Below are 24,288 nucleotides of genomic sequence, written 5' to 3'. Positions count from 1 at the left end.
TTCTGTGTATTGTGGTACCCGAGCGGGCTCGGGAGGAGGTCGCAGCATCTCTTCTCCCACAGGGGTTTTAAATAAGAGCAGTCGCAGGTGAGGGGTTTTTCTTACTTGACATCTCAATTTGTTAGAGACTACTTTAGCTAAACCTTTGGAGACAATCTTAGGATTTATAATTATTTTCTGGTAGTCAGACTACCAATAGAATGTCCCCTTGAGAAAAAGCGGTTTGTATTTTGCCCCCCAAAAATCCCTGTTGACAGCAATTAACCTCTTGTCTGCTTTTCCACCCCATTACACCAAAGTGGATGGTGGCAACATGGTGGTGCATTCACTGCTTTGGCTTTTCATCTGCTGTAAAAAAATTAATGATTTCCAACTAGCCATAGATAATTAAAAATGTAAATTGAAGCGTGTTCTTTTTACCTCAATCTTGTGTAGTAAAGTCCTGCCGTGTAAAACGAAGAGCAGCAGCAGAAGTGTGTGCTTGGTGTTAAAACAAAGGCAATGAATATCACTTTTATTTCGCAGAGGAGCATTAAAATGAAAGCGATAGTTGCTCCCAAGCAGGGTGGCATTTCAAAGGCATCTAAAAGCTGGAAAGCCAAGGAGATGGCTGTATAAATGTGTGGGAAGTTCTGGGTTTTGTGGATCATTTTGGCCAAAACTTAGATGAAAAGTGTGCCTTCTAAGAGAAAAGGGAAATTTAACATAATATTTTAAAAAAATCACTTTGAGGTGGTTTTAGTTGTCTTTAGGTTAAATTATGGGGTTTAATTTGATTTAAACAAGTTGTGCACCTCCTGCGTTGCAAAGAGCATCCCGGATAACTGCAGCATCACAGAGGACCGGCCTCCTTATCTCTCTATTTGGGGACACCCATTTTTTTTAAGTGTGACAGAAACAGCTAAAAGGATTTCAATATAATCTGGGCACCAAACGTGCTTTTTCTCCAGATTATCTGTAGTTTCTCCGAGATGGTATATCCCCTCTAATGGGTCGCAGTGTCAGGGGTGAGGATGCCGGCGCAGAGGCAGAGGGGGATGCGTGTGTGCAGGGATGCTGCTTGCAGAAGAAAGTGTTTTTGGGGGGAAAATAAGGGTGTCTTTTGGAGAAATAAAGCCGGTGGTGTTGCCCAGCACCCAGAGGAGGTTTACAGCCCTTTCCCAAGGAGGGACGATGTCCCCGAGGTCACCGGTGCCTCTGCCCATATGTTCCCTGCCCCAGGGCTTCACGCGAGCAGCACAACCCTCCCGGCATCCTGAGATTTTTCCTTTTGATTTCCAGTTTCTTTTTTCCCCACTGCTGCTTTCTTCTCTGTGAAAAAAAAAAAAGACCTTCTGAGCCCCTTTTTGAAAGCAGAATGATCTTTTGCCATTAAAACAGAAACGAGCGAGCAGGGGTGAAGCTGCAGCGCTGCAAACATGGCACTTATCCTTTCTTTGCTTCTTTCCTGAGGCACAGAGATACAAAACAGGCTTAATTTGAGCCTTTGACAAAAAAAAAAAATCAAGCATAAGTAATCTAGCACAGACACACACACAAAATCTTTCTGTATGTTAATTTTTATGTGCTTTGATTGAAAATGTACACCAGCTCCATCTGTCCTATTCCCCAAACTCTCTACCGCCCTGATAGATTATTTCCCATACTCCAATTAATAAAGTAGGGCAGGCAGTGTTCTTTAATTAAAAAACCCACACATCCAGGCATCCTTTTCTTTATATATATATATTTTTTTAATCACAAGAGCTCAATCCTCTTCAAGACTTTGGTGAGATGTGCCTTGCATTGGAAACTCCTAGCAAGGAAAAATGAGGAAAGCGCTTGATGGGGTGGTGATGGGAGCTGAGCACATCTCGCTCCATCTCCAGGTGGCTTTTTGAGGTCCGTGTCCCTCTCCCTTCACCCCCAACCCCAGTGTTTAACCCCCATGGAGCAGCCAGGTTATTTTTCATTCTCATTCACTCCCTCCTGGTGGAATGGGGGAGAGAAGCGGAGGGGTAAAAGTGAGTGGAGCATCTCCCGTGTGAGGAAAGGCTGAGGGAGCTGGGGCTGTTTAGCTTGGAGAAGAGGAGACTGAGGGATGACCTCATCAATGTTTACAGATATCTAAAGGGTGAGTGTCAGGAGGATGGAGCCAGGCTCTTCTCGGTGACAACCAGTGATAGGACAAGGGGTAATGGGTTCAAACTGGAACACAGGAGGTTCCACTTAAATATGAGAAGAAACTTGTTCCCGGTGAGGGTGGCAGAGCCTGGCCCAGGCTGCCCAGGGAGGTTGTGGAGTCTCCTTCTGTGCAGACATTCCAACCCGCCTGGACACCTTCCTGTGTAACCTCATCTGGGTGTTCCTGCTCCATGGGGGGATTGCACTGGATGAGCTTTCCAGTGCCCTTCAACCCCTGACATTCTGGGATTCTGTGAGAAAGCTCATGGGTTGAGATAAAGGCAGTTTACTAAGCAAAGTAAAAGCCACACATGCAATCAAAGCAAAACAAGGGATTCATTCAGTGCTTCCCATGGGTGTTCAGCCATCCCAGGGCTCCATCATGTGCAATGGTGACTTGGGAAGGCAAATGCCATCAGTCCAAATGTCTCCCCCCTTCCTTCTTCTTCCCCCAAAATATATACTGAGCCCAACACCATATGGTGTGGAATATCCCTTTGGCCAGTCTGGCTCAGCTGTCCCAGCTGTGCCCGCTCCCAACCTTTTGTGCACCCCCACTTTTTCGCTGCCAGGCCAGTATGAGGAGCTGAAAAGTCCCTGACTGTTCAGAAACAACCAAAACGTCAGTGTGTTACCAACATCCTTCTACTAAATCCCAAACCCAGCACTATGGCAGCTACTAGGAATAAAATTAACTCTGTCCCAGCTGAAACCAGGACACTCGTAGCCGCAGAACTGACACAATTTCCCTGTTTGTTTTTCACCTGCTTTGACCTCAGGTGTTGTTTTCCTCCCCTGGAACAGCCAGGCAGCACGACTACTGCTGTGTTGGCATGTGCTGGAAATGCTGTGATTTGTCTGCGCATCCCTGGGCACACATGGACCTGGAGCTGCTCAGGAGTGCGGTGGAGCTCGAGGGATGCTCATGGGCTCAAGCGCATCCCAAAACAGGTCCCTGGGCCAGGGAAAAGCCCAGCCTGCCCACCCAGCTCACCCACTGGTTATTTAGCCACTGAAAGCCTCTCTGTGCCAAGGGGCCTCGGGACCAGAGGAACTCTGAGCTGCTAGAGCCGGTGTCATCCTGCGTTTTGCTTTTGTTTGTGACTGAGAACCAAGCTGCAGCACTCATGGCTTTCTTCTTCTTTCTCTCTCTCTTTTTTTTTGTTTTAACTTGTGCTGTAGCCCCTAGACGGATAACGTCATTGGAAAAAGCCTACGCTGCCTTGAATGGTACGTAGCTCAGTTGATGCATCGTAGATGGTAGCAGACAAGAAATGCATTTGCGTTTTAATATGGGAGTGAAAATGTCTAAAACCCCCCAAATTTCAGGTATTTTTTTTTTTCCTCTCTGCTCTGTTTCCCTGTGATACCAAGAACTGAATGATGCAAGTTGTGTTTAACAGTATTTTGTTGTTGTTATTAATCCTCTCTGCATTTCTAAGCACCATTGCTGGCATCGGTGCCGGTTCTGCTCCAGACACACCGACCTGCCACGTTATCCTCAGCTCATCCAAGCAATTAATTTGTTAAAAAAGCCCCTTGTTATTCACAAGGAGAGCTTGCACAGATTTGGGTTGGGGTCTTTTTTTGCTTTGCTTTAACACATACTCTGGGCCAGGGTTGGTGTGCAGTCATGTAGGCTCTGGGGGCTGATAAATGTAATATATACTAATTCACAGGAATAAAGAGGAGCTCGCCTACCTGTATCTGCGGCTGGGCATGGCTTATCTCTGGCAGATCCAGCCTTAGTCCCATCAGCTGCGATTCTGGCTGTGTGTCTAGATGTTAACTGCCTGCTCCCACAAGTTTATAGCTCCGCTTTGAAAACGTGCATATGTTGAGCTGAATCAAGCTGTGCTTAAACCTGACTTACTGTGGAATGGCCTCAGTAAAGTCAGCAGGTTTATTCCAGGTTTACCCAGGGGTGTAACTGAATTGCACCCACTGAAGATGGAAGTGGGGAAGAGGGCGAGTATTTATCCTCTTAAGATGATGGGGATTGCCCGGAGAAGGGACCTGAGCCGCTGTCCCATGGGATGTGTTGGGGGGGTGGCCGTTTTCCCAAGGAAATGGGCTTTAATGTGCTTCACACCGGGTGTTTGGGTAACTGGCCGGGAGGAGGATGCGCATCGCCTGGAGCACCTTCAATTTGGTTTCCTTGCGTTTTTTTAAAGAAGAATAGGCCTAAACCCCGTTTTTAATAACTACTAAATATGACGTGGTGTTTCTAAAAGAAAGGTCGAGCTCTGATAAGTCCTATTGGAAAAGAGCAAGTGGTGCTTTAAAAATATGACCACTTGTATGGAAGAGCCTGAGGGGCACGGGGGTCCTCGCGACAGGCAAGTGGGATTGGGAAAAACATAAATCAATCAACCAGCTGCTTTTTTTAATTAAAAAAAAAAAAAAGCAACACAGGCCTGAAGCCAGCAGCATATTATAAACCTGCTTGATAGGAAGGACTCAACACATTGCAGGGGTGCCAGTGGCTTCCTCGAGTTGCTTATTGCCCAAACCCAAATGATAAAGTCCAAGGTAGTGGGAGATCCCTCTTGCCCGGGGATGGGGCTCGGATCCAGGGAAGCGGTGTTGTCGGCCAGAACCTCTTCTCTGGCTTCTGTGTTATGCATGCTCAGTTCCAGGTTTTTTATGGTATCTAATTGTGTCCTCAGATGGGAATTTGGGATGGCAAAAAAAAAACCCCTTGGGATCTTGTTTCTTGCACTCGGGGCACGAGCGGAAGGGAAAGAGCTGCTGCATTTTTCAGTCCCAGAGAATTAAACAAGTGAGAACACTGAGTTTTGGTGTTTCTTTGTCTGCTACCATCTACACATCCATATGGGTGTGTGTATACAGCCCAGAAACTGAGCATCGATGACAAGGAAGTCACAGAGGGAGCCCGTAGGGTTTGCCCCCCCGTGGCCTCAGGAGCAGCAGAACAAGGCAAGGTCTTGGTTCTAGAAATCAGAGCTCCTTGGCGACGTTTATTTGATTTTCTTCCATTTTATTTATTTTTTTGCTACATCCCTTTCAAGCTGCTTTGTTGCCATTTCTGGATTTGAAGCACAACGTGGCCCTGGGGTTCCTTCAAAGAAACTTCTCCCTTTTTTTTTCCTAGTTATATACAGACAAAACTGTTGTTTTCCAGGTGGAGAAGAGGCTTTTTTTTGAGGCCATACCCTGCAGTAGCAGGGTGCAGAGATTTAGGGTGTCAGGTTCTCTCCAGCACCCTCAGCTGCAGGGTGCTGAGCATCTGATATCTGGGGATGCTGAGCGCTGGGCTCTGGGGTCCCGTGCAGGGAGGCAGGGATTCACATCACACTGTCAGCTCACATTTAAAACAAGCTGCAAGCCACATGTTTGCTTAAAACCAAAATTAAAATCATGCCATTGCTCAAAATAATCAAAATCATAATAATGTGATTGCTCAATAGCACATTAAACAGCTGCAGACTGAGGACAGAGGATGCTCAGGTCCCTCATGCAAAGGTTTGCAGAGCTCACCTTGATGCTGTAAATAACCATTCTGGGTTTCCACCCTGTGACATGCCAGCCTGTGAAATGAGCCAGCATGTGCCCAGGTGCCTAAAAAGCCCACCAGCGTCCTGGCTTGTACCAACACTAGTGTGGCCAGCAGGGGAATGACCATCCCTGGGGAGGCCAGAGCTCAAATCCTGGTGTCAGTTTTGGGCCCCTCATGCCAAGAAAGGCCTTGAGGTGTTGGAGTGAGTGGAGAGAAGGGAACGGAGCTGGTGAGGGGCTGGAGCACAAGTGTGATGGAGCGGCTGAGGGAGCTGGGGGGTTCAGCTGGGGAACAGGAGCTGAGGGGAGACCTTCTGATCTCTGAACTGCCTGAAAGGAGCTTGGAGCCAGGGGGGTCGGGCTCTGCTCCCCAGGAACAAGCGCCAGGAGCAGAGGAAACGGCCTCAAGTTGCGCCAGGGGAGGGTGAGGTTGGATGTGGGGAACAATTTCTTCCCCAAAGGGCTGTGGGGCATTGGAACAGGCTGCCCAGGGCAGTGCTGGAGTCACCATCCCTGGAGGGTTGGACAGATGTGGAGATGAGGTTCTCAGGGACATGGGTTAGAGGTGGACTTGGCAGTGCTGGGTTAACAGTTGGACTCAATTATCTTAAAGGTCTTTTCCAACCAAATTGATTCTATGATACTAAAATACCTGAACTGGGTGCAGCGAGGCTCGTGGTGACTCCTCTGCAGGAGGGGAACCCTGCACTGCACACCCCAGCTGGCTCAGGGCTGGAGGGGTGACCCTGGTGAGAGGTGGAGAAGAGTTGTTCAGATGGTGCTTCGTACCTACGGGGTGAAAAAGCATCAAACGGGACCGGTATTGACCCCAGTCATTTTTCCTGGAGCGCCCTGAGGGTGCTGAATAGCTGGCGGAAATATCTACTGACATAGGCACGTTGTTTGAAATGAGAGAATGGGGGAGAAACTGTTTGGCACAATGAGGATAATTAAAAAAGCTAGTAAAGCCAAGCTGATTATATGGCATATTATAAAACAATACTGTACTTAGGAGCCCAGCTATAAAAGTGCTATCTCATTCCTTGATATCACTTGTGGGAGCATTCGTGGCACCGAGGGCCTGAGTCTCCGTTGCTTTGCATATTTTGCAGTCATTTACCGCACCACAAAGTGGATGTAAAATGCTCTCAGCCGTGGCAGCGCGTAGCAAATGCAGATTTGGCAGCATTTTATAGCTACTTTGCACGGCTCTAAAAGGCGACACAAGGTGTAAGCGCAGAGCCACCGCCTCTGAGGTGTCCCCACGCCACACCGGGGCAGAGGGACAGAGACACGGTCGTGTGTAGTGACAGCGTGATGGGTTTTCCAGGGGCTCAGAAACGGGGTATTTTATCCCCTGTCCCTTTTTGCTTTGCAGATGAGGACGATGCCAACAGGCTCGGAGAGAAGGTGATTCTCCGAGAGCAAGTGAAAGAGCTTTTCAATGAAAAATACGGTGAGTCTCCCGTCTGCACGCATCGCCAAGCAGGTTTGTTTTTGCTGACAGCAGCCATAGTTAAAATTAATTCGACTGAAGGCCTCTATTTATAGGCCGAGCGCACGGCAGCCGGCTCAGCGCAGGTTTCATCCCACTGCTTCACGTTACAGCCTGTCCCTGGGGACGTTCCCGTGTCTCGCGCTCGGCAGGTGGGACCGTGACCTTCTTGTTGACAGCTCATCCTCAGCGAGGGGAGGGAGGGTGGAAAAATGCAGCCGAGGAGCAGGATTTTTTCAGTCTGGCATCAGCCTTTGATGTGTTTTTTAAGGCGTCCGTGAGCCGTGGTGTGTGCGCTGCTGCTGGCAGCAGCCCCTGCGTGCCGGGTCGGGAGCACGGCTGGAGCCGCAGCCTGACGTGGGGCACGGCTGGGAAAAGCTTGCTGGAGCTGCCGTGGGAAAGGTGGTCAGGAGATTGAAGAAGATTTGAAAATGCGGTTTGCAGGCTCCTTGCGCTGCCCAGCAAACCCCTCCTCGCCCCCGTTGCTGGGAAAAGGCACAGCAGGAATAGCAGCCGGGTGGGGATGCACAGCCCGAGCAGTGTCACCCTCAGCCCTGCGGGTACAGGCTGTTTGGAATGACTCCTGTGAGTGCTGGGCAGCTATTTTTCAACCTGGGAGACCGCAGGGCCGCACAGCAGTGTGGTGTCTTGCCTTTCTCCCCAAAATAATTGCCTGATGGAGAAGGAAAATAGACAAAATGATAGCAAAGCAGTGGGGAATGTCATTCCTCTCCTTTCTCAAGTCTTCCCTTGTCAAGGCTGCTCACCCTTCCTGCAAACCCTGTTTATTTTGGGGTGCTGCTCGCAGTGCAGGCTCTGTGTTGATCTGGGGGTGGATTTGCCCCCTTGGAGGTGCCAGCATACAGGTGCAGGTCCCCAAGGAGGCTGGCGCCTATTCTCTGAGCATCACCATCCACCCTGGCTCAGCAGTGCTCACCCTACACGGGAGCCGAGCCCACAGCAGATCCCTGCATTCCCACAGCAGATCCCTGCATTCCCACAGCACATCCCTGCGTTCCCAAGGTCCAGGCATGGTTTGTGGAGCACAAGATGCCAGGTGGGCTCCAGGGACAAACTCCCTGCTAGGAAATCCAGAAATGTGGCTGGAGGGCCGCTCACACCTTCAGGTTTGGGGGCTGCAGAGATGCGATGTGAGAGCAGGCTCTTACGGTTGGGACCACCATGGGAGGGAGGGTTGTTTGCTGCTCCCCACCGTGCAGTAACTAAAGGGGGACCCAAGAGACGTGGGCAGCACGTTTAAATCATGCAGAGGGAAGTACTTTTAATACAGCAAAGAATTAAATTGTGCTGTTTCACTGCCATAGGATATTGTGAGGTCCAAAGGGATAAAGTGATTTAAAAAATGGGCAGCAGCGATGTGATGTGATGATGAGTGATGGACGTGATCTCCACCTCAGTGACCCCCAAATCTTCCAACAGCTGGAGGCAAGAGATGGACAAATGTCTCCCATTTGCCACAGCAGCTGTGGCTTCCCAAAGTTCTCCTGGGGCTCTTGGTCCTTCAGATCTGGAGCCCTGTGGGGTTAAGCCGGTGCATTGTCCTCTGCTCTGCCGTTACAGGAGAGGCTCTGGGCTTGAACCGGCCCGTCATGGTGCCCTATAAACTCATCAGGGACAGTCCTGACGCCGTGGAGGTCACTGGGCTGCCAGATGATATCCCTTTCAGAAACCCCAATACCTACGACATCCATCGGCTGGAGAAGATCCTGAAGGCCAGGGAGAGCATCCGGATGGTGATTATAAACCAGCTCCAGTAAGTTCCCCCAGCTCTGTGACCGGGGAATGTTTCAGTTCTTTAAGTATTGCCCTTGCTTCTCCAGCTATGAGTGGGGTAAGTCACCTCGGGGCCACCAGAGCAGGACCATGTACCCGCAGAGGACCCACTCCATCCCCAGCACCCACTGTCCTGCATCGCTTGGCCAGGGATGGGCTTAGGAAGCACCAGCGGGGCCAGTTTATCCCCTCTTCCTTGTGCAGGTTGAGATGCTGATGCTGGGAGGGTGCATGGGGGCAGATAGTGGGACAGCTCAGAGACCCAGCTGAGTTATTTCGGGTTCTTTCCCCCTGGGGAGGGGTGGGGAGGCTCCATGTCCCATCCGCACGCAGAGGTGTCGGGGTCTGGGCTGTGTAGGGGAGAAACGATGGGACCTACCGGCTCTGAGCTGCGTGTCTCTTACACAGGCCGTTTGCCGAAATCTGCACTGAGGCCAAACAAACAGGTGAGCGGAGCGCTAATAACCGTGGTTTTCCCTGCCCCGTGGCAGAGAGAATATGAGGGCAAAATGGATGGGGGTCGTGGGGAGGTGTTCAAACCTCCCGCATCCCCAGGGGAGGCTGGGGAGGAGATACTACCTGGAAAAAGAAAAGTCAGGCTCAGTGTCTGTTCAGGAGCAAACCATCAACTCAGACAATTGCACTTCTGTGAGCTGGGCAGAGACTGGGCTGGTAGAATCAAACTTTCAGTGTTTTCAGGAGGTTTTGATTATCCCTTTCCTATTAGCAATTTACTCACTGGTTAAAGCCTTTAATTTGAGCCGTTGTTTAGCAGTTGAGTGTCTAAGGAAACAAGGTTTCTGTGATCACTGGGAATGCATTTCTCTCCCTGTCCCATCATCCCCAATAACTTTCAGCCAGTGTTAATCAAATGTGTCAGAATTGGCAGCCTCGGAGGTAATTAGGATCATATTCGTTTTATGAAAATAGGTGGCTAGGTAGAGAAGGGAGAACTAGCAAGCATGAGCATGCCTGCAACGTGATGTAAAAAGAGATGGAGGAACTTTATTTATGTAGGTATATATGGGCATATCATATATATGGGCATACTGTCTTTAGAGCTGGCACCTTGATGGCCCCAAAGCATCCAGCAAGGACACAAGTCTGTGCGATGTTGGGCTCTGTAAGAGCTGGAGTTTGGGATTTGCTTATTTTGGGGATTTTCTTTGCCGGTGCCTGAGGAAAGCTGGCGGCTCAGTGCTGGGTTGTGGAAGCCAAGCCTGTGTCACCAAGGGTGCAGGGGACGCTCAGCAGGAGGCAAGGTCGGAGTGGTGGGACGGGTCCCCACATTTCGGGGCTCCCAGAGCTCAGACACCTCACACCTTCCCTCTCCCTACAGAGAAAGACACCAGCGTCCCCAAACGAAAGCGGAAGAGGATCTCCGAAGGGAACTCGGTATCTTCCTCTTCCTCATCTTCCTCCTCTTCCTCTTCCAATATGGAGTCTACATCATCAACAAATCAGATCTCCCTTGTGGTAAAGCCTTCCAGATATTAGGGGGGTTACTGCCTACCTAGCTTTCTGCTTCAGGACGCTGCTCTGCCCTCCGCGAACCGTCACCACCTCCCTCTGCCTGACAAACGCTGTAAAGTGTGACATAAAGTGGCACAAGCAGGTTTGGCGAAGGAGGGGACGCGGCTTTGGGGCTGCTTTTTCCTGCCGGGTTTGTCTGGGGGGGGTTAGAGAGCAAAGTGCCCGCTGCCCCTTGGGGTGCTCCCCCATCAGCCCTCAGGGGATGCTCAACGCTTGGTGTTAGTGGGAGCCGCACGAGACCAGATGGGGCAAATCCCCCACCCCATTGGGTTAAAATGTGGGTGCTGAGGGTGTCTCAGCCCCGTAGCAGGACCTGGCGGTTCCCCCATGGTCTGAACCGTTGCTTCAGCTCCATCCCAGAGCGATGCAGAGCTCCAACGTGCATCCCAGCTGTGAAAATAGGAAACAGAAATCAGGGAAGTGCATCCAGCTGCTCTCCCTCAGGGCTTGGCTTCGTTGTGGCTGATACCAAATGCTTTTAAAAAATAAAATTAAAAAAAAATGCACAAGAGGAACATAAACTTAGAAGGAATTTTGGTCAGGTTTGCAAGCGGTGTTTTGACTTGGGGTTGGTTCTTTTATCTTATTTGGAAAGTGTGAGCAAAAGCCCATGTCAGAATGTGTCAGAGATTTGATGCATGCACGGTTTTGTGTTGTGTCCTAACAGAGACCTTTGCCTTCTTTTTCTCTCCCTCTCTTTCAGCAATGGCCCATGAACATGTACATGTTAGACTATGGTGGTCTAAACGTCCAGATCCCAGGACCTATTAACTATTAGACCTCGATACCGAACAAGAACCTCAAATGAAAGAATAAATAAATAAATGTAATTTATGTAAAAAGTGTATATTCCAATATGTATCAATGCCTTTTAGTTTTTCCAATGATTTTTACACTATATTCCTGCCATCAAGGCCTTTTTAAATAAAAATAAAAAGTGTTGCCTTGCTCTAAAAGTACTTATTTTATTACGTATATTATTGATTAATAGCGTTTATAGGTAAGTGCAGGAGCGCACCCCTGGATGGACCTTGATGTGCTTTGGCTACTCAATAAAATCCTTAGTGCCACCAGTGCTTGAAACCAAGAGGTTTGACACATTTTAATGCTTCATTTAACACTGATGTGTTCAATTTAGATCAAAGGTGTAAAAACTGACTTAGGGAGGAGCAGGGGGAGTGGTACCAAACTGCAGCGGGGACAGGCGAGGGAACCAGCCCTTGGGAGCATCACAGACCTGCGTCCACAAGTGCCGTTGGCTCTGGAGCAGAAGCAATTTCAGTTGCGTGTGTTTAATCTGCTTCCGGACAGGGAGAATATTTTCATATGATGAAGTTCTTCACTGTTTATGATTTTCTACAAGGCTTTGATGCCTTATGGAGGCATACTGCTCTTGCAGTAAGTACAGGCTGATCCGGCTGATGCTCCAGTGGTTCCATAACGCTGGACCAAGAGCTGTGTCAGTGCTGAGAGTGTCTGCGGGAGCCCCTGGGCTCCTCTGTCTGCCCTGGATGGCTTTGCCCTGTATAAGAAGCAACCCAGTAAATGGTGGGACCTTATTTGAAATTCCTGCAATTTTACTTCCATTCCACTTGTAGAATTTGGCAGCAGAAGCGAATGGTGCCATTACTGACCACTGCACGTTAAACTTGTGCTTCGTGTCCCCTGAGAGCCGTGCACGGGTGAGACATGGGAGCTAATGCCGGCGTGAGGGCAGCATAAGAAGCCAACGAGAAGAAACATCCCGGCTTGTGTGTAGGTACGTGCAGCCCAGCAGGAACCCCTGTGAAGGGAGATGCCACATGGGTCATGGCTTCAATCTCATCCCAAACGGGTAACCACGGGGTGACCATTGCTGGCTGTCGCTGCAGGACAGGTCACAGTCCTTTCACGGAGCAAACCTGCCCCGAAAGCAGCGGCCGTGTTCTGCTGGAGGGCTGGTGGTAGCAGACACACGATCAATGTCACTCGTGATGGTTTTTCCTGAGTGCAACGTGCTGCTTTATTGGTTTTACAGGTTTTCGGTGTGCTCAAATCCTGGTCTTTTCAGGCTGCAGGAGGGTTTTGATGGTGGGCAGAAGCATTTCAAGGCAGCTGCAGTTTTGTTTCCTGGCTCTGGACTTGCATTTGCTGTAGAGTTAGATGCAAATGATCATATGAGATAATAAAAGCCCAAACAAACGTAGGAGACGGCACAAAGACAGCAGCTGAAAGGAGGGCAAAGATCTGTATCCGTGACCCCAATTAGAGAGACAGTTTGACATCTGAGCGGCTGGCATCAAAATCTGAAGCCTTTCATGTTTCTGCCTGATGCTCAGACCTGTGGCATCCCCAATTAGGAAACAAGGAAACATGATTCAGAGGTAAAAATACAATCTTCGCTTCCCAAATGTCTGAAAGGAGCTTATTCGCAGATCAAACCCCACTGAGTACGTGTCTCCTAAGAAGGCGCACTCATTATATTTTGGCTTTTTTTGCCATTAAAATACAAAGGTCTGATGCCGTAGCACCAAAGACAGTGGCATGGTTCGATAACGAGTGGAGATGTTTGAGGCCGTCCCAGGTCTGCAGTCGGTCCTAGCACCTTGCGAATATACCGGGGGCAGAGGGGAGGCTGGATGCAGGGCTGGAGCCGCAACTGAACGCAGGCACTGGAGTTAAATTAGGGCACAGGACCTACGCTGGGACTAATGATTTAGTTCAGAAAGCTGGACGCAGGGCTGTAAATGGCGGGGGGGATAGAAGCTGAGGATGGAGGTAGCATAGGGCTGTGACCCCGCTCAGGTCCCCGGCTCGGAGTGTGGGGAGCAGGATGGGGCAGGCAGGCTGTGCCGCTACAGCACAAAGCTCTAGGCTCTGGTTTTCTTCCCTAAGCTTCTCCCCCAGCCCTGCCCACCAAGAGGCGCCTCCTGCCCTGGCCTGTCTGCTCAGCCGGGGAGCTCCAGCTGTCCGGCACCTCCAGTATCCCCAGATTTTGAGGCTGCTGGCTTCTGGTAACATATCTTTTGGGGAGGGAACAGCTGTAATTCCTGCTGTAATCTTGGGGAATCCCAGGGCCACAAAATCTACTTTTCATTTTCCGTGGCCGGGGTGGGAAACAGCTGCCCTCAGTGCCTGCGTTTGCTTGCGACCCAGGAGCACTGACCTGTGGAAAACAGGCACTTTGCCACCGTTTTCCCTCAACTGTAATTCCTGCAGCTTCCCTAATCTCAATCCTGCAGTTGCAGGGTATTTTTATACTCAGTTTTTGTGTATAACATGATTATTTGCTGAATGGGATCCGCTCCATTACAATTAGACAAGTGAAGATGCAGATCTTAACACTTGAGCCACGTTCCTCATTTATTACTTTTCAAAGACTTTGGTGGGGGTTTTTTGTTGTTTGTGTGTTTACAAATCCAATAACAATCCTCATTAAGAGTTGCAAAACATGAAGCCATTCTGATCCCAGGCAGATGGCAGCTAAATGAAGTTTAATTAAAGAATGAGAGCTTTGATTCACATCATTTTTTAAAAAAATATAGTGCACCGAGATGCTAGGGAACAGCATAAACAGCATCTGGGCTTTTATTCAGAAGCACAAATGCATTTGTGAGGAAACACTTTGCAAGCCCTTTGGAAGCAATCGTGGGTTGTCGACTGCAGCTCGATGGGCTGGTGCGGAGGAACCTTCCCCCGATGGCACAGCAAGGCCGGGAAACGAGGAATGCGCCGAGCGGGAGGCCTGGCTTCCTTCTCTGGGTGCTTATTCTTATTTTTAAAGTGTTCATCTGATGCCAAGTCCCAGGCTGTTTTCCAGCAGTCGTTACACCCCACGCCTCCCCGCAGCAACCAGCCCCTTCCAGCAGCACACGGTGCGGGGACAGCCCGGCGGATGCTTTGCCACACCAAAATGTCCTGTGGTCCCAGTGAGAAGCAGACACGGGTTTCTGTGCGGGCTCTTTGTCCAGCATTTCATCCATCTGCAAACTGTGTGACCTTCAGCCATGGTTTTCCTTCCCCCATCTAACTTGTGTGTATATATATTAAAAACTCCGCTATAACTTGTATATAACATATAACTGGCACTTTGCCATTTCTTGGATTATTTTCTCCGGTTACTGGCTCTAACGCTGTTTAGTTTAAACTGCTAATCCTATTGATTGGGATTAGCTAATCCAGAGAAAGAAACCTCCCTGATTTGCCTGTGCTGCTGGATGGGAGTAATAGTGGGTGACGCTGGAGGCTCTGGGGTCAATCGAGGGGACAGAGCTGCGGTGCTGTAATTCATGAAGACGCTGCCGATGGAATATCCAAGTCTTTTGTTAAATGCATGTATTAAACAGCTGTCTCAGACTCAGATTAACAGGCCTGTGGGGTATAAAGGCAGATTGATGTAGCTGACCCGGCGCAGCCTCATGCAAAGATTAGCGTCTTTTCATGAGTGGGGTTTTTCAAGGGGTGACGTTTAAGTGGAATGAATGTCTATAAGCCATCATTAAAGTTATCTATTAACTTTTTTCCCCAATAACATTATGAAATGGACACTCCTAGAAGGGAGAGGCCGAATCCCCAGCAAGACCGTTCATCTTAATAAAACAGCTTCACGGTTCTTGTGGCACGGGCTGGGATTTCACTGCTGCCCGTGGGATTTGGAGACGCGGCACAGACGTCGGTGGGCTCGGGGAGGAGGCAGATGGTGGCAGAGAAGACTGATGGGCATATCCCCCAGTAGCAGCTGTGTGGTCACAGGAGGGTAATGAGGCTCCTCGTTAACCCACTCATCAACACCTCCCTGAGAAGCACCTGGGCAAGAGCTTTTTAAGGGCAAAAGGAGGAGGGGAAGGGTGCTGGGATGGTTCATCAAGGGTCCTGGAGGCATCTGTGCTAAAGGATGTTATGGGGAGTGTGTGAACTCACAGGGAGGCTGGACAAGTAACTTAGAAGCAAGATGGTCCCCATCACAACTGCTGTGGTTCCCCCTGCATCCCCACACAACCCGGGCGGGCAGGAGTGTGCAAGGGGAAGGGATGGATGTGTCTGGGAAGATTGAACTAGAACTATAAACTCAACACAGGTGAGTCCCTAAATTGGTTGGTTGTGTTGTTAACTTTTTTTTTTTTTCAGTTTAATTGACAAATTATTCTGTAACATAAAGCAAAACCATTCCCAAAATCCCTTCTACTAGAAATGTAGGTTGAATAGAAAGGTCTGTCTTCTTTACTTGCAAACAAGAATCTCTTTTCAGTCTTCAGCGCTGTGGGTATTTGTCTCAAACATGTAGCTGCCCAAACTGCTGGTCTGCTCAACAACAGCTGGATCTAAGCAAAGCTTTACTGGAGTGGAGCACGGAGGGGAGAAGAAAAACACAAACCAGAACAAAATCCTCCCAAACACTCCACTGGATGTTAAGGTATCGCTGGTGAACTCCTGATCCAATTTCATTCTAATAGCAAAAAAATAAGCACCTTACTGCAGATTTGCTGTGTGTTTTCAAAGTGGCAACTTCTTTTGTGCTACAAATAGATGTGTTTAGGGATTGCCGTGGCCTGTTGTTGGTCCCTGCAATTTTGGATATTGTGTCAAGTTGGGTTTTTTAATTCCTGATCTTTGGAAAAATAAGTATTTGCTGTCCCTGTAATCATCTCTTAGAAATGGTAAATGATTTTAAAATACTTCCTTCCTCTTTTGAAGAGTTCCAGTACACAAGCCAGTGCAGAACTCCTGCCTGCTCTATAGACCTTCTATTGTCATTAAACCTGGTGGTAATAAAAGGCGCTTGGTTTAAGATCATCCCTGTGGGGGAACGTGGAGGGAAAAGCTGAGACATTCTGATAGATCCTTCCTTGCTGGATTTCCCAAAACACCCTTAATTGAGGGCAGAGGAGTAAATGACAGGAAAATGCAGTGCCCATGCCTTTATTAGCCAAATATTTGTGCTGCCGGTGTGTTCACCAGCCTGATCACATGCACAGTGTTCAAAGGAAAAATACAGGATGTCCTTATTTACTGTTCAACAGAGGAAAAGCTCAGGGAAAGAAAACTCAGAGGAATCCAGACAACTGGAGCAAAGGAAAATTGGTGAAGGAGCATGAAATAAGCTTATCTGGAGCTGCATGCCGGAAAAATGTGGATGGCTGTAGTCTCGTTGTGGTCCCTCATCACTGCTGTTCTCTGACACAAAGAGCGCGTTGCTGCTCCTGTCCTGCTTTGGGAGTTGCAATTAAAAACTGATCTGGGAGAAGGAAAAAGAGTATATGCACATATAAAAGAAATAGTGCACAGCGGGGAACGATGAGCTCTGAGGGTCTGGCAGGGTTGCACGCAGCTTCCAGGCGCTGCAGGCTGACCTCTGCCAAAATGTAACAGAAAATAGAATTCTGCATTGTTTTTTTTTCTGAGAGGTTGGGGTTTCCACCTTCCTCTCCCTGTGCACTTCCAGGGTTCACGTAGAGAGGAACCAAACCACTTTGAGAAAGAGATGGCAAGACACCAAGTAAGTTTAAAAGACAAACAGGCATGTATTGGTCTCAATTTCTTTTCGGAAGGAGGCTATGAGCTTGAAATGGAATTTCTCCTTTTTAATGATGATAAAAATAACTGGCAATTCTCCTGCTTTCTTCCAGTGTTTTCAGTTTTACCGTCTGGCTCCCCTGTTTAAGAGAAATGTTTTCCTTGCCTTACAGTCGTGTGAAAATCTTGTTCGATCTGAAGCAATACAAAACACTTTTAAACCAAGGCATTTAGATCAAAGTATTTTGTGCCAGAAAACTTGGCCTTGAATATTAAATCTAGAAAGAATATCAGGATTAAGTGGTTGGATGTTATATTTAATAGTCAGTTCAGGAATCTGCTGCATATGGAGCTGGATGTCTGTTCTGGAAAGAAGCTGCTTGAATTCCCAGGCTCTGAACTGATGGAGAAATTCTCGCGGTCCATGGTAATAGATTACAGTTGTTAATTACTCTAGCTACTAAAATCATACAAGTTATTTCTAGTCTGAGCACTCATTTACAACACTCAGTGAGTGTCTCTGATGGATTTAGAAGCCTTAAGGAACTAATTTTCAGTTAGTCATCTGGTAACCACAATGGGTAAACATTGTTCCACATAAAGCACGGCTCAAGTTAACCCTGACTGCAGTTATAATAACTGGTGTGCTTTATCCAGCTCCACAGCTCGTGTGGCTGGACCAGGTGGTGGACAGGGATGCAGAGAAGGAGGAGGAACCCTATCCTGGAGAAATACCAAATTTCAACTCTTCCACAGACCTACATGGCAGCAAATGAGCCACAGCAATGATGGCCTTACAGGTGGGAAGCAGCTGCCATGTATGACTTTCAAAATAAATCGGAATGTGATGCTGTGTAACCAAAACTCATCTTTACTGGAACCAGAGCAGTCTGTGTCTGCGGGACATGGGTCTGGATGCAGCCCCTGAATTATGTCCTGGCAATTTCCCACTCAGTAAAACTCCTCCTGCCCTCCAGGAGGATTTTGTTGAGTCATTTTTGGACAGGGCGGGCTTAGGACATCTCAACCTGTATGAAATGGCCAGTATGGGCTATGTGTGCAGTGAGGTACAGCTGGAAGATGACAGCACGGAATGATGCCTTCCACTAAAAATGCCATCTACCAACAGCTGAGGGAGCTGACATTTGTTCAGAAAATAGTTGAGGCTACTTAGATTTGGTGTCCCCGTGCTGCAGCCCTTCACCAGAGGTGACGTGACGCCTTTCCCCACACAGGATCCATGGAAAGGAGCCACTCAAGCACTGCAGGGTGAAATCCTCTGGTTTTGGTTAAGTTGGCGATGAAAGTGGGCGGTGTGGGATTTTGTTTGGTTTTTGTCTTGTTTTGGTAGGCCGCTGCAGAAGGCTGCCGTCTCCTTTCCCACAGTGTAAATCATGAGAACGGTCACATCCAGCTGAATGCTGGCAAGGAACCACCGAGAGCCACAACATCTTGGATCGCTCAGACTGTTCACTCAGGGGATGCTGGTCGGCGTTTGCGGATGGTGTTTGTTTTGCACAGCCTATAGCCTGGAGAGCAGTGGGGTGGGAACCACCACGGTGCCTCCTGCATGGTCCTTTTCCAGAAGGCACCTTCTGAGTTTTATTCCCAGGTTTGATTTATCTCTATTTATGGCAGCTATGAGGAAGCTGGAAGCTTTCAACTGAGCACGCTTCTGTTTCATTTACAAATGAGATTTACTTGGAATCATAGTGTTTGGTGGTTACTCTTGACCAACTCTAAACACACTGCTAACATTTCAAAATTGCCATTAACAGTCTTGCATAAATCGTAAAAGCCCTATACACACTACAAACAATGTTGAAATTTATTAAAATAGTTTGATTTGAAAACTAGCTAAACAGCATGGTTGTTTTTGTTTGGAACAAATTTTGAAATGCAGTGTTTCCCTTTGCATGAGAAACTTTCTATCCAGATTTATTGTACTGAACATAAATTCAAAGGAAGAGTGATGCCACCTAAACCACTTGCCTGGTTATGTAGGAAACAATTACCTTGCCAATATAATAGACCCAGGCAGGATCTCTCAGCAAAGCATATGTTATTAATGATTTTGCAAGACTGGGTGTTCTAGCTAAAGGTAGGCACATGGAATAGGGCAAAAAGCCCCTGTTTATATCCCCCCCAAATCCTGGCCGCAAATTCCCTCCCCTGTTCCCTGCTGGTTGGTACTGCAGGGTTTACAGACCACCTGACCTGCCTCAGTTTACCCATGTCATTCATCTAACAACCCCTTACCCCTGTTGATTCATTTAAAATATGGAATCCTGTCTCTTTGGCTACTCTTCCCCCTAGCTTAACTTTTTAAATACAGTAATTGGTTTGCATTCCGGGATTAGTTCGAAGAGACTGTGTTTTACACTAAGGATTCATAGTCTCATGTCCCTCATTCCTCCTTCAATGCCTCCTTCCAGTCATACCCAGGAAAATCGATCCCTTTTATGGGGAGCACCCTTGTTAAAAGTGTAGGAAACAATTATTTTGCAAATATAATAGGCTCAGGCAGGATCTCTCAGCAAAGCAGTTTTTTTTTTAAATGATGATATTGCAACACCAGGTGTTCTACCTAAAGGCAGGCACACATAATAGGGCAAAAAGCCCCTGCTTATATTCCCTCAAAATCCTGGCTGCAATTTCCCACCCCTGTTCTCCATTGGTTGGTACTGCGGGGTTTACAGACCACCCAACCCTGCCCCAGTTTACATACAATACCCTTCCCCTTATCAGTCTATTTAAGATATGGTACTTTGGCTACCCTTCCCCCTAAATTAACTTGTAAATACAGGTATCAGTATGCATACAGGTGTCAGTATATATTCTGGAAAGAGACTGTGTTTTACATTAGGGATTCATAGTCTGATGTCTCTTGGTCCTTCCCCCCTGCTGGGGTCAGGCCCAGGTCCTCAGTGATGTAAAAACAACAGTTCTTCCTTAAATGTTCCTTACAAAAGTAACAACTTGCAGCAACATGGATGTTATTTTGCTGTAAAGCCCATTATTGTAGATGACTCAAATGCAGTGGTTCTGATGAAGGGAGTGGAGCATCTCCCGTGTGAGGAAAGGCTGAGGGAGCTGGGGCTCTGGAGCTGGACAAGAGGAGACTGAGGGGGGACTCATTCATGGGGATCAATATGGAAAGGGGGAGTGTCAGGAGGATGGAGCCAGGCTCTTCTTGGTGATAACCAGTGACAGGACAAGGGGCAATGGGTACAAACTGGAACACAAGAGGTTCCATTTAAATATGAGAAGAAACTTGTTCCCGGTGAGGGTGGCAGAGCCTGGCCCAGGCTGCCCAGGGGGGTTGTGGAGTCTCCTTCTGTGCAGACATTCCAACCCGCCTGGACACCTTCCTGTGTAACCTCATCTGGGTGTTCCTGCTCCATGGGGGGATTGCACTGGATGAGCTTTCCAGGGCCCTTCCAACCCCTGACACTCCGGGATTGCGGGAGGGTTCTGGGAGTAGCTCTGGGTGTTAAACCCGGATGGGTTTCGGGGGAAGGGCCCGGGAGGGCGGGACGCCAGCAGCCCGGGGCCGGCTGAGGGAGCACGGTCTCCCCGCCCCGGTCCGGCCGCGGGGCAGGGCGGGAGCCGCAGTCCTGCCCGCCCTGGGCCCGGCCGGACTGCGGCTCCCGGCGGCCCCCGCGAGGGACGCGCCTGCGCGGCCGCGGCTCCTGGAACAAAAAACCTGCCCCCTCCCCCGGAGCGGCGCTGGGATCAGCCCGAGACCGCGAGGGGAGAAGCGGGGCCGGGCTGAGGCCGCGGGGAAAGCGGCTCTCGCCGGCGGGGCTCCGCCGCGCCCGGCCTTCCCCCGCAGGCCGGCGGCGCCTCCTCGTCGCCAGCCGGCAGGAGCGGTCTGTCCGCGCCCGGAGGCGGGTGAGTGGGAGGGCGGATCGGGCCTCGCCGGTACGGGGGACGGGGCCGTTACTACGCGGGTTCCTGAGGGGAAACCCCCTCGGCCCGGAGGGGCTTTGGAGCCGGGGTGGGGGGCGTATCCCGCCCGCTCCCCGGGGGGTTTGTGCCGCCGCTCGGCGGGTTGGCGGTCCGAGCCCTCCCTGCGCGGCCATGCGGATGAGGGGGGCGCCACGCCCTGCGCCGCCCCCGGGCCCCCGCCGCCGGGAGCAGGGGGCGCTGCCACGGCGCCGTCGTTTCCCATTGGCTGTTGGGGCGGCGCGCACGTGCCGGAGCCTTGTGCGCGGCGGCGGCGATTGGGCGCGGGCGGGAAGGGGCGAGGCGGGGTATGCAAATGAGCCGCTGTGGAAGCGCCCCCGGGGGGCGCTGGTGCGGCCTTTGCCGGGCCCTGGCCGGGGGATGCGGGTCCGTGTCCTTCCCAGCGCCGGGAACCCCCCGGCGCCCTGGGGGAGGGTGAGCGATTGGGGTTGTGGGCACGGGCTGAGGCCTGAGCCCCTCCCCTGGGACCTGGGTAGGCCCTCGTGCCCAGGCAGCGGGGAGGCAGCAAAGGGGGCTGAAGTGAGGAGTGCCAGTGGTGACACAGAGTAAGCGGAATTATTTTTCTTTATTTTTTTTTTCTTATAATCTAGAGGCATTCGTGTTTGTTTTTTTTTTTTCCTTCTAAGGCAACTGAACTCTGAATTCAGTTTAACACTGAAATTTCACCCTGCAGGTGACAAATCTGCGCTCAAGTCATAGAACAGTTTGGGCTGAAGGGACCTTCCCAGCTCCCCCAGTGCCACCCCTGCCATGAGCAGGGACATCTTCACCAGCTCAGGTTGCTCAGAGCCCCGTCCAGCCTGGCCTGGGATGTCTCCAGGGATGGTTCAGCCACCACCTCTCTGGCCAACCTGGGCCAGGCTCTCACCACCCTCAGGGCCAACAATTCCTTCCTCATGTCTGGCCTGAATCTCCTTCCTTTAGTTTAAAACCATCACCCCTTGTCCTGTTGTAACAGGCTCTGCTGAAAAGTCTGTCCCCATCTTTCTTATCAGCCCCTTTTGGGTGCAGAAATGCTACACTAAGGTCTCCCCAGAGCTTCTCTTCTCCAGCTGAACAGCCCAGCTCTCTCAGCCTGTCCTCCCAGCAGAGCTGTTCCAGCCTCGGATCATTCCTGTGGCTCCTCTGGCCCCTCTCCAGCAGGTCCATGTGTGTCCTGTGCTGTCCCCAGAGCTGGACCAGCACTGCAGGGGGTCTCACCAGAGGGGCAGAATCCCCTACCCAACCTGCTGGTCACACTTCTTTTGATGCAGCCCAAGATATGATTGGCCTTCAGTTAGCGGCCAAGGGGAACAGATCACCTGGGGAAGGGCATCAGGGCAGAGACCCCAGACCGCGCTTCTGCAGCGGGGTTGCTTGAGGCAGGAACTCAGCACAAGTGGGTTTATGTGCAGAAATGCAGACAGCAGCAAAGAACTAACCTATTTATCAGCAAAGAATTGTTACACAAGTTCATCAACCTGATGCTCAAGGGAGGTTGACCTAAAATCCTACACCTGTCTGGATGCATAACATCACCTGCCTCACTTGGATTTGTGACAATGTTTTTAGTCATCACAGTACTTTGGTAATTAGCTGTTGTGTTTCCAGTTCTTTTATTTGCAGGATTCTGTTGGCAAAGGTTTGGTGTGTAAGTTGCTTGAGAGAAACATCCAGGTGATGAGTGTTTAGTGAGTGCAGCCATCCCCCTGTAAGCTGGTGGTGTAGCTGAGTTGTTGTCAATGTGCACAAATCTTTGGGTTACTATCTCACTATAAGGAGCAACTTCTACACTACGTTTTTAAACATAGCTGGTATTTGTTTCTGTGTCTAACTGTAGCTCTACAATGAAGATATCAAAACCCTATGTAACATTAAAAAACAAACAATCAGGCTTGTGAACCCATTAGGTAAATTAGATGGTGTAAAAGCTTGTTCCCATAAGTGGCTGCTGGCAGCTCTTTGTCTTCTCCATCAAGACATGAAAATCTTTTCATAGAAGTTTGGCTGAAACTTGTGTTCCTCTGGAAAGACTGTGAATTTGTAATTTTCTGACAAAAAGTTACTGACCCATTCCCAAACTCTTGCTTATGGAATTGACTTATGTTTCTGGTCTCAGATCCTGGGTGGAAAGAGACTTGTAATAGGATTGACACAAATGCTTTGGTTCAAGGAAGGTCACATGTAATTGGTTTCATGGAAATGGGTGTTCTGGTTTATTTGGTTAAATACAATAATGGGAAGAAGGGAGAGAGATGCAGAGGGAATTGAGTGACTAAATAGAGAGTGGTGATTACTCTGAGCTGTGGACACCGGGCACTTCAGGTACTGGCTGTATACTGATTTGATGATGTTTTATTAAGGTGTTAGAACACAGATGGGTGTTTAGCATTGGTTTAGCTCTTTGGGGGAACCCTGGAGGAATTAGAGGGGTTCTGTTTGCCCTTAAATTGCTTTGAGCCTTTTGTTTGCTGTGACCATTGCAGTATGACATAGAAATCCAAAGGATGAGCTCGCACTAGTGAGAACAACCATTTCTCACTCTAGAAGAACTGCCAGCACCAGTTTTGTTATAATTAAATAAATACCAATAGAGTTGAGACTACTTCACTTCTTAAATGTTATGTGTAAGTGTTGATGGACGCACAGAACTAAAGTAGTTGTTACTTAACATGATAGTCATGTTGACTAAGTAAATATAATTACACTGGTAAAGACAGAAATTATCAGATGGTCAGGACTGCTGGGATTAATATTTCATTGTGTTTACATGGATTCACTGCAATTCACGAGTGCCTGGTGCTGCAGTAGGACACTGTGTGCTTAAAAACTAAGTGAATTGTTCCCTGAGTCTGTCTGACTTTCATACAGAAATGGATTGTTACACTAAGGGTTTCTTAACTACTTCAAACCAGGTAATATATTCATTTTTACGTAACTGCCTATGCGGTATGTTAGATACTGCATTTTAATTTTATCTAAAATTTGACAATGATATGTTGGTCTATATTGGAATCTTTAGGAATAGTGAAGATCAAATTTAAAGATCTCTTTGCAAACATGAACTTTCAGACATGAATAAGAGGAATCAGAGGTGCTTTTCAAAGAAAAGTTTGTGGAATTGTGTTTTACATTTGTAATGATTCGTAAGAGCAGTGGGGGTCGGTGCCATCCGGACTGGGTAAAAAGTCACCACAAGGTGCTGAGTGTCATCAAAGTACCTTAAAAAAGTGAATTAACTCTTACTGGTTTTTAGAAAGGTGTTGTGGTTTAACCCCAACTGGCAACTCCTCCCTAGTGGGATGGGACAGAGAAAACTGGTGGGTTGAGATAAAGGCAGTTTA

At 48.9% G+C, this 24,288-nt stretch overlaps 2 protein-coding genes across 37 annotated transcripts in view; both read left to right on the top strand.

Moving 5' to 3' along the window:
* Positions 1-11,460, top strand: part of GTF2IRD1 (GTF2I repeat domain containing 1) — a 63,264-nt gene extending 51,804 nt beyond the window's left edge. For 13 of the 28 annotated variants that reach the window (XM_065037198.1, XM_065037187.1, XM_065037184.1 and 10 more), the window contains 6 exons: positions 3,346-3,393; positions 7,061-7,138; positions 8,759-8,951; positions 9,380-9,417; positions 10,311-10,447; positions 11,208-11,460. In XM_065037198.1, coding sequence (XP_064893270.1) covers positions 3,346-3,393; positions 7,061-7,138; positions 8,759-8,951; positions 9,380-9,417; positions 10,311-10,447; positions 11,208-11,282 — 569 coding nt within the window. In that variant the 3' untranslated portion in view covers positions 11,283-11,460. The remainder of the gene's footprint in view (positions 1-3,345; positions 3,394-7,060; positions 7,139-8,758; positions 8,952-9,379; positions 9,418-10,310; positions 10,448-11,207) is intronic. The other 15 variants (XM_065037194.1, XM_065037193.1, XM_065037206.1 and 12 more) reach the window with 3 other exon arrangements.
* A 9,187-nt stretch (positions 11,461-20,647) lies between these two features.
* The window catches only part of GTF2I (general transcription factor IIi), a 62,783-nt gene continuing 59,142 nt past the window's right edge, over positions 20,648-24,288 (top strand). For 6 of the 9 annotated variants that reach the window (XM_065037167.1, XM_065037165.1, XM_065037164.1 and 3 more), the window contains exon 1: positions 21,065-21,510. In XM_065037167.1, coding sequence (XP_064893239.1) covers positions 21,080-21,510 — 431 coding nt within the window. In that variant the 5' untranslated portion in view covers positions 21,065-21,079. Of the gene's footprint in view, positions 20,891-21,064; positions 21,511-24,288 lie in introns of those variants that run through there. The other 3 variants (XM_065037169.1, XM_065037166.1, XM_065037168.1) reach the window with 2 other exon arrangements.

This window comes from Columba livia, chromosome 20 (assembly GCF_036013475.1).
Source record: "Columba livia isolate bColLiv1 breed racing homer chromosome 20, bColLiv1.pat.W.v2, whole genome shotgun sequence".
Lineage (NCBI taxonomy): Eukaryota > Metazoa > Chordata > Aves > Columbiformes > Columbidae > Columba > Columba livia.
The sequence above is the reverse complement of the archived record's forward strand: the minus strand, read 5'-3'. Positions and strand labels throughout refer to the sequence as shown.